The sequence below is a fragment of the Petromyzon marinus genome, chromosome 1 (genome assembly GCF_048934315.1).
Source record: "Petromyzon marinus isolate PM22_M1 ecotype Great Lakes invasive population chromosome 1, UKy_Petmar_22M1.pri1.0, whole genome shotgun sequence".
Classification (NCBI taxonomy): domain Eukaryota; kingdom Metazoa; phylum Chordata; class Hyperoartia; order Petromyzontiformes; family Petromyzontidae; genus Petromyzon; species Petromyzon marinus.
The window spans coordinates 21412271-21427691 of NC_133667.1; the positions used below are offsets into that span (position 1 = coordinate 21412271).

The window sequence follows — 15421 nt, forward strand, 5'->3', positions numbered from 1 at the left end:
ACACCTTCTACTGTGCAATTGTGCAATAGAAGCATTTCCCGAGGCTCATTACCTTTTTTTTTCTCATGAAAGCCCCTGCATCGAAATGTTTGGACAATTCCATTCACGCGTGTTTTGGATGCATGGAGAAAGCAGGAGTAATCTGGTAGACACCAAAATACCGTACTGTATTGCACACAAACGTGTTATTAATCAAACCTACTTGCTGCACTGCTATCTGCAGGCTACCTTCAAACCCGGCGGGTTTGGTAGTTGCATGTATCCGCGATTGGCACTCATTTAAATAGGAGTGAAGGGAATGTTTTAAGTTTGTTTTATGTAACCGACTTAATAAATTACAGTTAGTGCGACTCTTGGCAGGAACTCCCCCCCACCACCACCCCTACATTCAGTTTTATTTTTAGTTTCCAAAGGCCTTATTTTAAATTGCGCTGTGTCTCTTTGTAAATGCAAGTGGTGATTAATGAGCACGATGGTGAGAATGTAAATGAGGGCGAAGACGGTAAGGAGAGATGTAGATGATAGTGTAGGGCTGGGTGAGGATTATGATGGTGGAGATATTCGGTGGTGGAGAGGGCGATGGTGATTTTGACGAGAGCGAAGATGACGAATGCGGTACAATTATAGTCACGTTATTGGGACGTTTATAATTATGACACCAAATGATGATGAAGTTCATCAACGTGATCACGATCATACTGACGCCACTGCCCTACGAATTTGGATATCTGCGGGAAGAAAAAAAAGAGGTGGCTGATCGCTCGTCGGATTCCTCCGGTTTAAAAACAAAAACAAAATTTTATTCTGATGATTCAGAATTTTGTGCAAGTCATGACCCTTGCTCGAGCAGCAGCAGCAGCAACATTAACATTCCCCCAGCAGGGGGCGAATCGTGCAACCAGCCCGTCGACAAAACACAAACTTTCACTGTTCACAAACGCCTCCCAGGCAGAAATCGTCTCGTTGTTCGCCTATAACTTCCACGTAAAGCGGCGCCCCGAGGGTATTTTCGTTGCGAGAATCCGGCGGTGGTGGTGGTGGTGCTGGTGCGACGCGCTTTGACTGCAAGCTGCAGGGAATGGTTTGAGGCGGAAAATCTCGCTCCGTCGTCTCCCGTTAGCGTCGAGGTGAGCAGACGACACACGGTTGTGGTTGTTGTTTTTGTTGTTGTTGCGGTGATGGTGTCCGCCAGCGAAGCTGTTCGTCGTGATGTTGTTAATCGGATTTGTGGCTCAACGTTGGTTAGCAGCGGCGGCGGCGGCGGGGTGCGAGGTTGACGGGGAAGGGAATGGCCCGGGCTTGCGCCGGGCTCTGCCGCGGGACGCGCGCTCTAACCGGTAGGAGACGACAGGCCAGAGACGGGGGCTGAGTCTGGCCTAGCCCGCGGCGTTATCGGAGACCTTTTTTTTAAGGCTGCACACAATTGTTTACACAGGCATTGCATGTCAAGCATTGCCAGCACCGCGTATACGCATATAATCGGGCTCGTGAGAAATTATTGTTTTCGTGCTTGCTCGCATCATGCAATTTAGCTACACGTTATAATGACGGCACGACCGAGGCGGTGCAGAGGCTGCACGGTGCTTCCAGCGACTAACACGAGACTCGATGGTTTCGTCCTTAACCCCCTTTTTTTGCTTGCTGTAAACTACAAAATCCAGTGGTGCCATCGTTGCGATTTCAATGTTCGCCTCGCCTCGGGTGCCGACTACACGCGAGGCAATAAAAAACACAAAACAAAACAACAGACATCTTGAACGTGGTTGATAGCTGCGCCTCGTCGCCCGTGCCGTCGTCGGGAGGGACACGGTACGAACATGACAAACAAAATACGGACGCGAACGAGACGATCAGCACAGAGCAGAGACGGCGCCACCACACACGGGGCAGCTGTTATCGTTAACGAGAGACAACGTCGCCTAGCGTAAATGCAACCGAGGCCGTACGGGTGTAACATTGGGCGGTACCAACGGGACGTAGACGATAGGCAAATCTAGGTTGTTGTTGTTTTTAACAGCCCAAACGAGACGGTACAAAGACAACATAAATTAATCGATATTTTGAACGGTATCGTCAGCCCCAGTAATCCAATCAATAGGGTGAATACATACACGTCCAGGCAGTGGGGAATGCTGTTGTGCAGTGCGAAAGGGCGGGGTGGGGAGGGGGCTTCTAATATCTCGTCTGCTTGTGCAAATTGTGATGGATTTGTGCAATGAATTATACGTTTTGGAGAATGGATGTTAATCTGGGTTGTGGTATATCCCCATCGTATGACTGTTATTTAAATACGATCGTTGCAGTGCCTCCTTTGTAGGTTCCTCTTGCATTGATACGAGCACCGGGTACCCGTCTAGTCGATTTTAAAAAGAATATGCTATGCCAACGGAGCTTGGTTTTAATGTCAGAATAATCTTAATTAACGCAGTGTACTCCTTTTATAGACGTGCGCTGTTCAAGGTGCTTAAAGCACGCGTGCTGTGTAAGTGAAAAGCAAACGTTATTTTAAGAGACCAGGCCATTTTGAAAACGACACCCTTTATGAAACTGCTGTGCGCCTTGTGAACATACTCTATGATAAATCGATTTTTTTTCCTAATTATTTTACTTTGAATTTTTTCAGACATCATGGATTGCAAATTTGTATGACTGCCAATAATGACTTCACAGCTGACATTTGAAACCTGAAACAACAATTGAAACATCACAGAAATAGTAGGTGTATCTTCTGTGCGTTTTAACTATTGTTTTTAATTCCCTAATGTGCTTTTGAAATTGGTAGTTCAGGAAATTTGTAATTTAGTATTTAGAATCTATTCAATATTGCTGTTTGAATTCTGCTGCTCCGCTGACATTCAGATGAGGTGAACTGCTCTGGTGTTTTAGTATTATGATTACTATGCCTAGAGGGATGGGAACTATTTTATATCACGTGCTACTGTTGCGCATTGATTCACTGACAACACTTTATGTAAATGATGAAAACGTGTGCAGGCAGGTAAACAACAGGATATTTAACAACACAAAGGTGTGCTCACAAACAGCAAGAAGGACACAGCTGTGCCTACCTTGAATGTCATGTGACCACATTGTATGACAAATACTCTTGGCCATCTAGATTAGCTCGAAAAAGCTAAATGTATGGTCATATTTGGGTAACATTTTAAACTATTTTTGGGCTGCCAGTTCTATGCTCATGTGGTCAATGACAAACGTGTGTCATCTTACAGAACTTGATTAAGGAAGCTTGACAGCTAACTGGAAAACTAAAGGCCTCAGGAGGACTATTACTTGCTATCTTGCATAAGTGTAGCCAAAGAGCAAAAACATAAACCACTGAAGCACTTTTCTCCAATGTCATTTGAGGAAATTGTAAATTAAAATATAAAGTGAAACCCACACAGTGTGAAACATGTTACTTATTTGACCTGAGAATATTGGGCTGAAATGTGCTTGTATAGCCTCATTTAAAAACACCTCAATCATATTTTTTTCAAGTTATTTTGTTCAACCTGGTAATATGAATGTAAAACAGGACTTAATTTATTGATTTCGCTTCATCACCAATCAGTCGATCAGACTGCTTTAAATTGTATTGCAGTATTTTTCTTTTAATGTATTAAATCACAAAACATTCCCGTTGTAGCTGCAGGAACGGATAAAATGTATAAATCGTTGGCAAGGTCTGGTGGCATCGACAGCTTTAGACCTGGTTACCTCTTGAACGTGATCTTTTGATGCATTATATACTTTTTTAAACTTTGTGAATGTGATATTTTCAAGTGAATGAATGTTGGAAATAGTTTTAAAAGTAAAAGCTATTGAGCCCGTGTTTTTTGCACATGTTATCTAATCAAAAATATCTGGTGGTGACAAAATAGGGTGTTTTTAACGAGTCTTCATAATTATGTGACCTATGCCAATGTATTGTTTGTAAAAGATGCATAGCTGATGATATGTGATGCTGTTGGCAGAGATCCTCGAGTTTTTTTGTAGTTGATTTGTCCACTTGGGGTGTAAAGAAAAGTTAAAGATATCGAAGCATAAAATTGCAATTGGACAATTATACGAATTGTGGAAATGTTTAAAATTGGTATAATGGCTGCATTGAGACGAATAACAGTTACTTTCATTTAGGAATGTGGCTGATAAGAGACAACACGTGAGATTACTATTATAGTGTTTTATAAAATGTTTGTACCCAACATGTATTCACGAAGTGCAAATTAAACTTACGTGTTATTGAATTGCTCTTCCCACACTTCAGACTGACTGGTGATGATTTCTTAATTCGTACAAGCAACATTGCCTGTATTCATTTGATGTTTTCACAAACTTGCTCCTGTCCAATTTACAGTCATTCTGCCCATTTGCAAACATTCCCATGATTCACATTACAATAATCCTGCATTTTTATTCTTCAATTAATTTAACTTGTATTTACAACCTCGGAGGATAAAAAAAATAACTCCGTGCTCTTCTAAGGTGCAGATGTGCAAGGGCACCACTATCTGATCACAATACATCTACCATAGAGAGGCAAAATCCGGAAAAAAATACGGTATATTACATTTTCTTACCATTATGCATCATTCGTTGCACAGTTTCTAAATTGTAAGTCATCAATATGCAAAGTAAAGAAGTTTTTAAAATTTAGTATTTTAAACCCGAAAAATGCTTATGCCAAATAAATATTTTAGATTGAAAGCTTTTGTGACTGCAAGGATTCATACTCTTTGGTTTTTTCGGTAAAGTCACGTAGGTAAAAAAATCAATAAAATTAATGAAAACAACTAAGTTAAATAATATTGCAAAATGCCTCTTTGTGAAAACAATGTCGTAGAAATTAAGAGTTGCCTTCGTATAATGTAGAAGGAGCAACTGGCTGGCTGGCGCTACCTGAGCCGAGGCAGCACTACTAGGTTGTTCCAATCCATCTTTTGGGTAAACAATAAAATACCACCTAATAATATTATTTTTCTATTACAGTACTGTAATAAATTATAGCGAACGCAGCACTTTTTTCATGACTGGTCATGATCCTCTCCTATCTCGCAACTCGTGCAGTCTCTTAAAGCCAACTGTCTCACAAAGAAGCCCGCCATCGTGTCGTCACATCACAGTACACCGGAAAATATTCGTGGCATTGTGGAACAAGAAATGTGGGGGGAGAAAATATTTGAATCTGAGGCATGAGCCATGCCCCTAGTACAATTACAGTTACAGTGGCTGAATTCATTGTTTTCAGCATGTGTGGAATCTTCCATCATAGCAATGATCACATCCTCAATTAAATAGTTTTTGCAAACCAACTCTTCAGGCAGAGTATATACAAGAAACATTGGATTCACTGGCAATCTCAAATATACGTTTTTTTGTGTATTGGAATGTACATGATAACCCATTTTAAGTATTGTCTTAGAAATTAACCAGCTATTGAAAGTTTTACAAACAGCACATTGTAAAATTCATTTTATATTCTTATTACATTTCCATTGCCAGTTTTCGAAACTGACAAAAGTTATGGTGCTGTGGGAATTCTGTTTAGCATTTGTTTTATTAAGCCGAGTGTGCAGGAGTTGAACAATGCATTGCTTTATGCCAGAGCATGTTTGGCGCACACTAAGCAAACTCCATTTTATACAGTCATATCCATTCAGAGAAGTAACACATTGAACGTACCCTGATTAAGAATGTACACGCATAACTAGTAGAGACATTGCTTGCATAACTGCACAGGTTTTTTTTAATGAAAAACATTCCAGTGAAATGTATTGTATTTATTCTAGCAGTGGTGCCCTGAATATAATTTATTGCTTTCTAGTAGATGAGCAAAAATCAAAATAAATGGGTCCTACTTGAAGCCAAATAGTAAACACCTTAGTCGATAAATCTTGACTTAAAGCTTTCGTGACTGCAGGAATTCGTATTCTTTGGGTCTTTCGGTGAAGCCACGTAGATAGAAAAGATAATAATAACAATATCACGACGTTTTGATCGCAACACAAGCAATTATCATCGGGTGAAAAAATATGTGGCGGGAGAGCTGCTCAGGCAGGATGTTATAAAGGTTTGAGATGGGTGTAGCCCAAGGGTAAATGGGCGGGGCTGGAGATGAAACTTGCATGTAAATGTAAGATCATGCAAATTTACACGCACATTTCTGACATTGACATGCTAATCTCTCACAATACAATGGCCACCCTCACAGCTTCGTTGTCGTGGGTATGGCTCAGCTCTCCGATATTACATTTACATACAAATGTCATCTCTAGCCCCGCCCATTTACCCTTGGGCTACACCCATCTCAAACCTTTATAACATCCTGCCTTAGCTGCTCTCTCGCCATATATTTTTACTACCTCAGCAGCTCTCCCGCTATATTTCTTCACCTGACGATGATTGCTATCTACGTGGCTTTACCTTATTGTATATGAAGCTGCCGCTGAGCACATGGAAGCAGAAGCTTATTTCGTCAGGTATTTAACGTGTTTTTTTCCCAACACGTTTCAAATGCCAGGCTGCAATACAGTCTATGCAGTCTTCATCAGGCATTCTGAGTATCCTAACACTGCCCTGCCTGCCATTTAAAGGTACAGTATACCACTTTAGTTGGTGCTAGGATTATTAATTATTCTAATTAATGGTGGCTTTCATTAATGGTGGTAATATAAGGACATCATGGCTGTGTGCTTTGAGTAGAGGGCAAGTGCCCTCTAAGTACAGATCGTGATTTTTCTATTGTCTTTCATCTTGTAGCAAACTGAGGGTTGATGTTTGCATTTGACTTCTGTACTGGATAATTTGAGCAAAAGACTGCGACCTCAGGATTGTTTTATTTTTACCCTGTTGTACTCTAATTAGCAGCATTTTTCAGTGAAGATAAGATGGCGAATGTAATTCCTCCCGTGAAGCTGAAGTGGCTGGAACATCTCAATGGCTCTTGGGTACTTGAAGACAGCGAGTCCATCACCACACGAGAAGGGGCATCTGCCCTTTATGACCGACTCTTAGCTAATAAGGAAGTTGTTGCGCTACCACAACAGGTATTGTACCTTTTTGGACGTTTCTTCAGAGAAGTGACTAATATTAAGCAATTATACAACATAATTTTTAAGTCGGTATTGTACCGAGTTTTGTCTCGGTTGGAAGGAGTCCGATGTACGCTTCTCGTTCTACCTAAACCAGCAGCATTTTGCAAGTTCATTATAGCTCTCTAGGTCATTTATGTTAGAATATAATGCCACAGGTTTAAATGTGTCTTATTTTTATGTATTCGTGTGTCATGATTAATTGTCTAAGGTAATGAGGTGGTGCATTGGTTAGCGAATGGCTATGGCTGACATCAGTGACGAGTGATATCTGAATCAGTTCTAAGTACCCTCCACCAGCCTGTGCTGTCCAGCGTGATGAAGTATGTTGAAGCAATCTTTATGGATGACAATGCATAGGGAAGGTGTTAATCAGGCAGTGGATTGAGAAAGCTGTAAAGTATATTTTTATTGCATTAAAATCACAATCTTCCATTTGTATCTTCCATATTTCCCTTTTTAGTTCTTACAACTAGGGTATCACCTTGCTTGTTTATCACCAAATGTTGAATACAATTAATATGATGGTGGTGGTGCTGCAGGTGATGAGGTTGAAAGGCCCCCAACTGCCAGACTTTGAGCGGGAGTCGCTGTCGAGTGAAGAGCAGGAGCACTACCTGGGAGCACTGCTTGCCAGCCAACTGGCCCTCGCCAAGACTGTATGCTCAGACTCGCCCTTCGCCGCCACCCTGCGGCAGCGCCTCCTCGTACTGCAACGCATCTTCTATGCGCTCGCCAGCAAGTACCACGACCGGGGACGTGCCCGCCAGCAACAAGCGTCTGCTCCGGAGGGTGGCTCGGGCCCCGGTGATGCAGGGAGTGCAAGCGAGAGACAACGATCGGGAACGGACGCGCTCATCGAGATGGGAGTGAAGACGGGCCTCAGTCTGCTGTTTGCGTTGCTGCGTCAGAGTTGGCACTTGCCTTCCCAGGCACCAGGTTATGATTTTTTCCATTTCATAAAACATTTAGGAGTAAACAGCATTATTTTTAAGGTGTGTTTTTTTTAGTCTGGCTAAAACTCATGAAAATTTGAAACGCATGCATTGTTGTAAGATTGAAAACTACGTGGATTGTTTTATTTCCTATACCACATTTTAAAAAAAAAAACGGCTTCCTGTTACCATTCGACAGTAGGAATCCAGAAGGAAACATTGAAATATCACATTTTTCTCAAATGCACTAACACGTGCAATCAAAACTTACTGCATACCAATTTTATCTTATAAAAACAGGGGCTCTTCTGTCCTTGTGAAATCTGTCGTACGATATTTTTACAAAACGGAGTCCATTTTATTGCGTCATTGTGACCATGAAATTGAGTTTGTAGGTATGTTATATCATTAAATTTCGACCATAGAGTTAAAATAATTGTCTAATTGTACGCATTGTTGACCTCTCTTTTTCACAGTCGCACTGCCAGGTCCAAACCCAAGTTTGTGCAATGATGTGCTAAGCACAGCAGTAGAGGTACTAGGGTCTCTACCACCCCTCTCCCTGGCCAATGAGAGCAAGCTCCCACCTATGGGGCTGGATTGCCTGGCTCAGGTGACTGCCTTTCTCAAGGGAGTTACAATGGCATCGTCGGGCGCTGACGTGCTTGGCCGCCGCCTGGCCTGTGAACTGCTGTTGGGGCTGGCAGCCCAACGGGGCTCCCTGCGCTATCTACTCGAGTGGATTGAGATGGCCTTGGCAGCCTCTGGAGGGAAAGTACCTGATGTTGACTCAACTATGGCTGCCACCACAACAGCTGCTACCACTTCCACAATTACAGCTTCCACAGTCTCCTTGGAGCCTGCACATCAATCGATGAGTCTGGAGGGCATGATTGGATACGACTGCTTCATGAGTGTGCTTACACAAATGAGGCGCTCCATGGTGAGATTTGACTGCACAGTTAATCGAGTTTGACAACATTGTTTAAAAGTTATTGTTGGAAGCCTAATGCCCTTTATTGCATCTGTATGTGTGTGTTCAGGGTACGTCCTCTGAGCACAACCAGTGGAGAGAGCCCAAACGGACCCCTGATGGCCTCTGCTGTCTCTACCAGGCTGCAATGTGTTTGTTTGAGGAGGTAAGAAACGATTCCCATCACTAAGCTCACTTGGCAGTAATACTTTTTCCAGTACAGCATCCACATTTAATTTGAAGAGGTTTGGTCTTTTTTGGAAAACATTGAAAAGAATAAATAAAGTGGTGGTGATTTATTAAAAGGTTTAGATTACCAGACACTTGTATATGGAAGAAAATACAATAATGTACCTTTTTTGTATGCCTCCTTATGTACTTGTGCTATACATTATACATTGTGTTTATGTGCGTATAACTTTTCAATTTACTGTGGAGCCTACTGAGAAATGTCACTCCAATTCCACTATCTTCCCAAAGAACCAATAATTGTACATCATTCGCAACAGTACAAACAAGGATATGTGATCGCTAAAGCTATCACCGTGTACTATTTTTGCCTTGGTATATTTTGATTCCCCTTGGAATTCTTTCCCCACCTAATAATGGCTAATTCAGCTCCTACAATGCTGTATTTAACGGAGATAATTTTCATGACAAACTGTGCAACATGAGCACAAATATAAAGGCTGAACATAAATAGTTAGCCTACAGGGTTTCTTTAGCATTAAACTGATTTCTTTGACATCATTTGGTGTGTGCAAAGATAGAAATCACGTGATCGGTAGGTATTTCCCTCTTGATTTTAAGCTTTCGTGACAGCAGGAATCCATACTCTTTGGTTCATTCGGTAAAGTCACATAGGTAGAAAATATACCTATGCGACTTTACAGAGAACCAAGGAGTGTTTATAAATGTGGCTAAATACGTTTTAGGCATTGTCATCCATGCCCTTGGGCAGCCTATTTGTTTTATGTCTTGTTAAATAGATCCTGTGACAATAGATGTTGACATAGTAGCCCAGTTCTTGGGTTTTGTCTGCAATGTAAAATGGGTCACTGCTATAAAGACCTTATCATGTTATTCATCTTCAGAAAATATTGTATGTTTTGTCACTTGGAGCTTTGAAAGTGAAGTGCTGTGTCCAAACAATATTTATTTTACAATTAAACAAGGTTCTGTTTCACCAACTAAAAATAAAATGTTAGTTTCGTCCATTAGCCTATGTGCATTCCAAATCGTTTGCAGTACAGCAATCCCTCGTCAACTGCGGGGTTAGGTTCCTGGAGAAGGCTGAAGTAGGCATATCTGCAGTTGGTAATGTACAGGGCCTATGGGAAATAGGGATTAGGGGAACCACGACCGCGGTCAGACTCGTAATAACTTAATTACGTTGCCTGTTTCTGCACTAAACACGGTTAAAATATAGTACATTACACACTAACATAAAACATAAAATTAGCGTTACATACCTTTTTAATATTGAGGGTAGAAGTCCATGACAATGACAACGATGATGAAGATGACAATATGAAGGTGGGGGAAGGGGTCGTTAGGAGGAGGGGCTCAGGCCCACCCTCCCCCTCTTTCTCTGGGTCATCAATGACAAATGAGGAGCCAGGTGCAGTGGCACTGCTGGCTGGATCGGTGGTGGTAGTTCTTTTCTTTAAAAAGGTTAGGATGATTTGCTGCTGCATTTTTTTAAATCGGTCCCAGTACACCTCCCTGTGTGGCTGTATAGACCGCAATACGAAGCGGTCTGTGCGCTGTGATAATCAAAAACTTTGCAGCGCCATGGGTGGCGCGGAGGAGAGTTGCGGCCCCGCGACATGTAAATTTGTGTTGCGGACCTGTGCTTGCCCGTGGATACTCAATTTCTAGGCCGCGTTTGGTAAATTGGTGTACAGATCATACACCGTATGTACATGAATTACGCGGTTGGTGAGGGATTGCTGTATTTATTAAAGTAGGCTAACTTTGGATCAGGTCTGACCGGAGTCCCATTTGCAGAGCACGGCCTGTTCAAGAAATTCTGCCTCATTGCCTGATATCATTGGCAAGTGACCTCCATAAATTCCAATGCTGTACATCAAAATGATACCAAATAAATTACACACTGATAGTGGATTGTGTGTAATAAAATGAATGGACAAGGATCTGTTTTACCATGGAGTTCATGAATATATATCCTATGATATTGGGAAATTTTGGCAGCATTTGTTCAATAAGCCACCCTGATAATGACTGGATGTGTCGTAAGCACACAGCCTCTGCATATATTTAAAACATCAACATTTCTTAAAAAATGCATTGTGGTCCTTCTTAGGTTACCGTCAAAATGTGAGCAAGTGTTTGGCTTGCAGGCATTAGTGCTCATGATAGACAACTGTGGACCCAGTTTCATCCTTATTAGGACTTATCAGCACATTAGTTACTAATGCTCACTGCCACAAAAACTGCCTCCGGTAACCATATATGTGGAGTCCCCAATTCCACACTATGGGGCACATTAGTTTAGCTAATGCAAAACACAGGATTGTGTGAAGAGCACACAGCCTCGACATGTGAACACTACTGGCATTTATGCAAGAAGTGCATTGTGGTCCTCTTGTCTGAAATTGCCATCAAAATACATTTTAGCAAATATAACGGACTGATAGGTAGCAGTGAGTCTTTGGGATTAAATATATTTTAATACCTTCATAAGTTATGTATATTTATCAGAATTATGTTATTTATTCCTTTAAATCTTGTAGCGAATTGATGTTTAGAACTTCTCTTTAAATGCATTGCATAATGTTCCTATACAGTGCCACGTGAATGTAGTTCCATTAATAACTTGGCAAAGAGGTTGTTGCTATATCTGAATCTGAACAGTGTTGGTTGTCATCCAGCCAGAAAGTGTCAGGTGTCTGAAACTGGAATAATATTTAATTTAAAATGTAACACCTAATATTAATTTGTTGGTATGCCTGCCATCTTATGACAAGAGGTTGATGCTATACAGGAGACCCTTGAATATCACGATATCAAAACTTAAGCCTTACCTAAATAATGGGGTTGGGTACATGGCTACCAAAAATGGAAGCATCACAATTTAAATAAGTACTGTACTGTATGCCAAATCAACAAAAAATAAATATTTGAACTAAACATGTTAAAACCCGATACAAAACAATAAATATTAATACTGAACTTACCGATGCAGATTATGCAAAGAGGGTGTGTATGTGTTTGTACGTGAATGGGGAGCGGTGGTGCTATGGTTGGCGTGCTGTGCTACGATCCCGGCAACCTGAGTTCGATTCCTGCTCAATCCCAGCACGTGGGACGATTATCTGAATTAGCCCTGGGCCTCCCCTAGATTGACTCGGCATAAAATGAGTACTTGGTGCGATGTGTAAACTTTGCCACTGGGGAAAAAAAGGCAGCTGGGCGTGGTGCTGGCCACCCACTCCCTCGTGTGCCGTGCCAGCCTTCATAGGTGCTCGCTAATAGCACTTGCCGCAACGGCCTATTAAGGCTATACGAGGGGTCTTTGTCCGCGAGATGCTTGCACTGCAAAAGTTGCGGTGCGACTGACTGCCTCGGGTTCCTCGCCCACCCCGCCCCACACCCCGATATCAGTCGATGATACAGTATTTCCGGGTACAGTATACCAGCGAAAGGCCAAAACTAACTCCCGTGATAGGTAAATTGGTATGCAAAGAGGTTGCCCGCGATAGGTCGAAATTGCAAGCGTTAAACCCGTGATATTCAAGGGTCTCCTGCACTCTATTGTGTGACTGGTCCACAGGTTTGCCAAATGGCATCGGACTACACGCGCTCCTGTGTGAATGCGGACGGGGGGCAGACCGGTGACAGCCCCGTTGTGTCGGAGACCAGCGAGGTGTACGTGTGGGGCAGCAACAGCAGCCACCAGCTTGCTGAAGGAGCCCAGGAGAAAATCTTGCAACCCAAGATGGCATCGGGCTTTGCCAATGCACAAACGGTACGGCCGAGTTTATTAATAATTCATCACCAATCCTATGAATATCGTGTTTGTTCAAAAGTGGCTTGCACACCATCTATTGGGGCCAGCAGTTCTCTTGAAATCATTTGTCAGAAAAATGCCATGTTCTTAAGAGAATCAATATTTATGGTGTTTTTTTTTAAATAAGTGCCAGGTTTTTTTTTAATTTGTCGAAAGGGGTTTTTAATGGCTAATATTTGATACATTTTCTACATGTGCCTGTCTGATAATGATTTGCTTGTCTTAATTCTATAACCTTAAGGGGCACATACTTGATGTTTCATTGTTCTTCAATAACAAAAACTGTTTTCTTTGGATGTGCTCGAAGTAAATAGAATGAGGGAGAAAAAAGTATTTGATCCCCTGCTGATTTTGTACGTTTGCCCACTGACAAAGAAATGATCAGTCTATAATTTTAATGGTAGGTTTATTTGAACAGTGAGAGACAGAATAACAACAACAAAAATCCAGAAAAACGCATGTCAAAAATGTTATAAATTGATTTGCTTTTTAATGAGGGAAATAAGTATTTGACCCACTCTCAATCAGATTTCTGGCTCCCAGGTGTCTTTTATACAGGTAACGAGCTGAGATTAGGAGCACACTGTTAAAGGGAGTGCTCCTAATCTCAGCTTGTTAGCTGTATAAAAGACACCTGTCCAGAAGCAATCAATCAGATTCCAAACTCTCCACCATGGCCAAGACCAAAGAGCTCTCCAAGGATGTCAGGGACAAGATTGTAGACCTACACAAGGCTGGAATGGGCTACAAGACCATTGCCAAGCAGCTTGGTGAGAAGGTGACAACAGTTGGTGCGATTATTCGCAAATGGAAGAAACACGAAAGAACTGTCAATCTCCCTCGGCCTGGGGCTCCATTCAAGATCTCACCTCGTGGAGTTGCAATGATCATGAGAACGGTGAGGAATCAGCCCAGAACTACACGGGAGGATCTTGTCAATGGTCTCAAGGCAGCTGGGACCATAGTCACCAAGAAAACAATTGGTAACACATTTCGCCGTGAAGGACTGAAATCCTGCAGTGCCTGCAAGGTCCCCCTGCTCAAGAAAGCACATATACATGCCCGTCTGAAGTTTGCCAATGAACATCTGAATGATTCAGAGGACAACTGGGTGAAAGTGTTGTGGTCAGATAAGACCAAAATGGAGCTCTTTGGCATCAACTCAACTCGCTGTGTTTGGAGGAGAAGGAAAGCCTCCTATGACCCCAAGAACACCATCCCCACCGTCACACATGGAGGTGTAAACATTATGCTTTGGGGGTGTTTTTCTAAGGGGAAAGGACAACTTCACCGCATCAAAGGGACGATGGACGGGGCTATGTACCGTCAAATCTTGGGTGAGAACCTCCTTCCCTCAGCCAGGGCATTGAAAATGGGTCGTGGATGGGTATTCCAGCATGACAATGACCCAAAATACACGGCCAAGGCAACAAAGGAGTGGCTCAAGAAGAAGCACATTAAGGTCCTGGAGTGGCCTAGCCAGTCTCCAGACCGTAATCCCATAGAAAATCTGTGGAGGGAGCTGAAGGTTCGAGTTTCCAAACGTCATCCTCGAAACCTTAATGACTTGGAGAAGATCTGCAAAGAGGAGTGGGACAAAATCCCTCCTGAGATGTGTGCAAACCTGGTGGCCAACTACAAGAAACGTCTGACCTCTGTGATTGCCAACAAGGGTTTTGCCACCAAGTACTAAGTCATGTTTTTGCAGAGGGGTCAACTACTTATTTCCCTCATTAAAATGCAAATCAATTTATAACATTTTTGACATGCGTTTTTCTGGATTTTGTTGTTATTCTGTCTCTCACTCTTCAAATAAACCTACCATTAAAATTATAGACTGTTCATTTCTTTGTCAGTGGGCAAACGTAAAAAAAATCAGCAGGGGATCAAATACTTTTTTCCCTCACTGTACTTACAAGTAAAAAAATAATATTTATCGACATACCACGTGAACATCTCAGAAACAGCATTTTTAAATGTTCCTGTGCAACTCCAGTATATTTTGCATGTTACACTGCAGGAGTCCTAATGCTTAAATAAATGTAAGGCTTAATATAAAAATAAATTCAACACATTTATCATTATGCCCCATCAGTGGTTCTTAACCTCTTTTTGGTATGGCAGGAGCCATTTGGGACTACTGGTCTCTGACCCCCCACCTTCCCCCAGCCCTACCATGGCACACCAATCTAACGTATAAATCAAAATGCGATGAACATTTCGGACTTGTTTCCTCTTGCTGCCACTCCCATCTTTCGTCTCGACCACTGGCCATCCCTTCTTGTGACATGTTCTGCCCAAGCTCACTTCTCTTATTCAATGTTTAACATCCCGTAATGTCTGCAATTTCACGGTAAAATAAAGTACCAAACGATTCTTGGAAAGTAGT

At 42.0% G+C, this 15421-nt stretch overlaps 1 protein-coding gene across 14 annotated transcripts in view; it reads left to right on the forward strand.

The window, feature by feature from the left end:
• Positions 1 to 995: 995 nt before the first annotated feature.
• HERC1 (HECT and RLD domain containing E3 ubiquitin protein ligase family member 1) overlaps positions 996 to 15421 on the forward strand; it is a 124048-nt gene continuing 109622 nt past the window's right edge. For 11 of the 14 annotated variants that reach the window (XM_076065538.1, XM_076065578.1, XM_076065558.1 and 8 more), the window contains exons 1-7: positions 1005 to 1127; positions 2624 to 2715; positions 6865 to 7046; positions 7634 to 8030; positions 8503 to 8969; positions 9070 to 9165; positions 12796 to 12990. In XM_076065538.1, the coding sequence (XP_075921653.1) occupies positions 6888 to 7046; positions 7634 to 8030; positions 8503 to 8969; positions 9070 to 9165; positions 12796 to 12990 (1314 nt within the window). In that variant the 5' untranslated portion in view covers positions 1005 to 1127; positions 2624 to 2715; positions 6865 to 6887. Of the gene's footprint in view, positions 1128 to 2623; positions 2716 to 6864; positions 7047 to 7633; positions 8031 to 8502; positions 8970 to 9069; positions 9166 to 12795; positions 12991 to 15421 lie in introns of all 14 variants that reach the window. The other 3 variants (XM_076065548.1, XM_076065554.1, XM_076065551.1) reach the window with 3 other exon arrangements.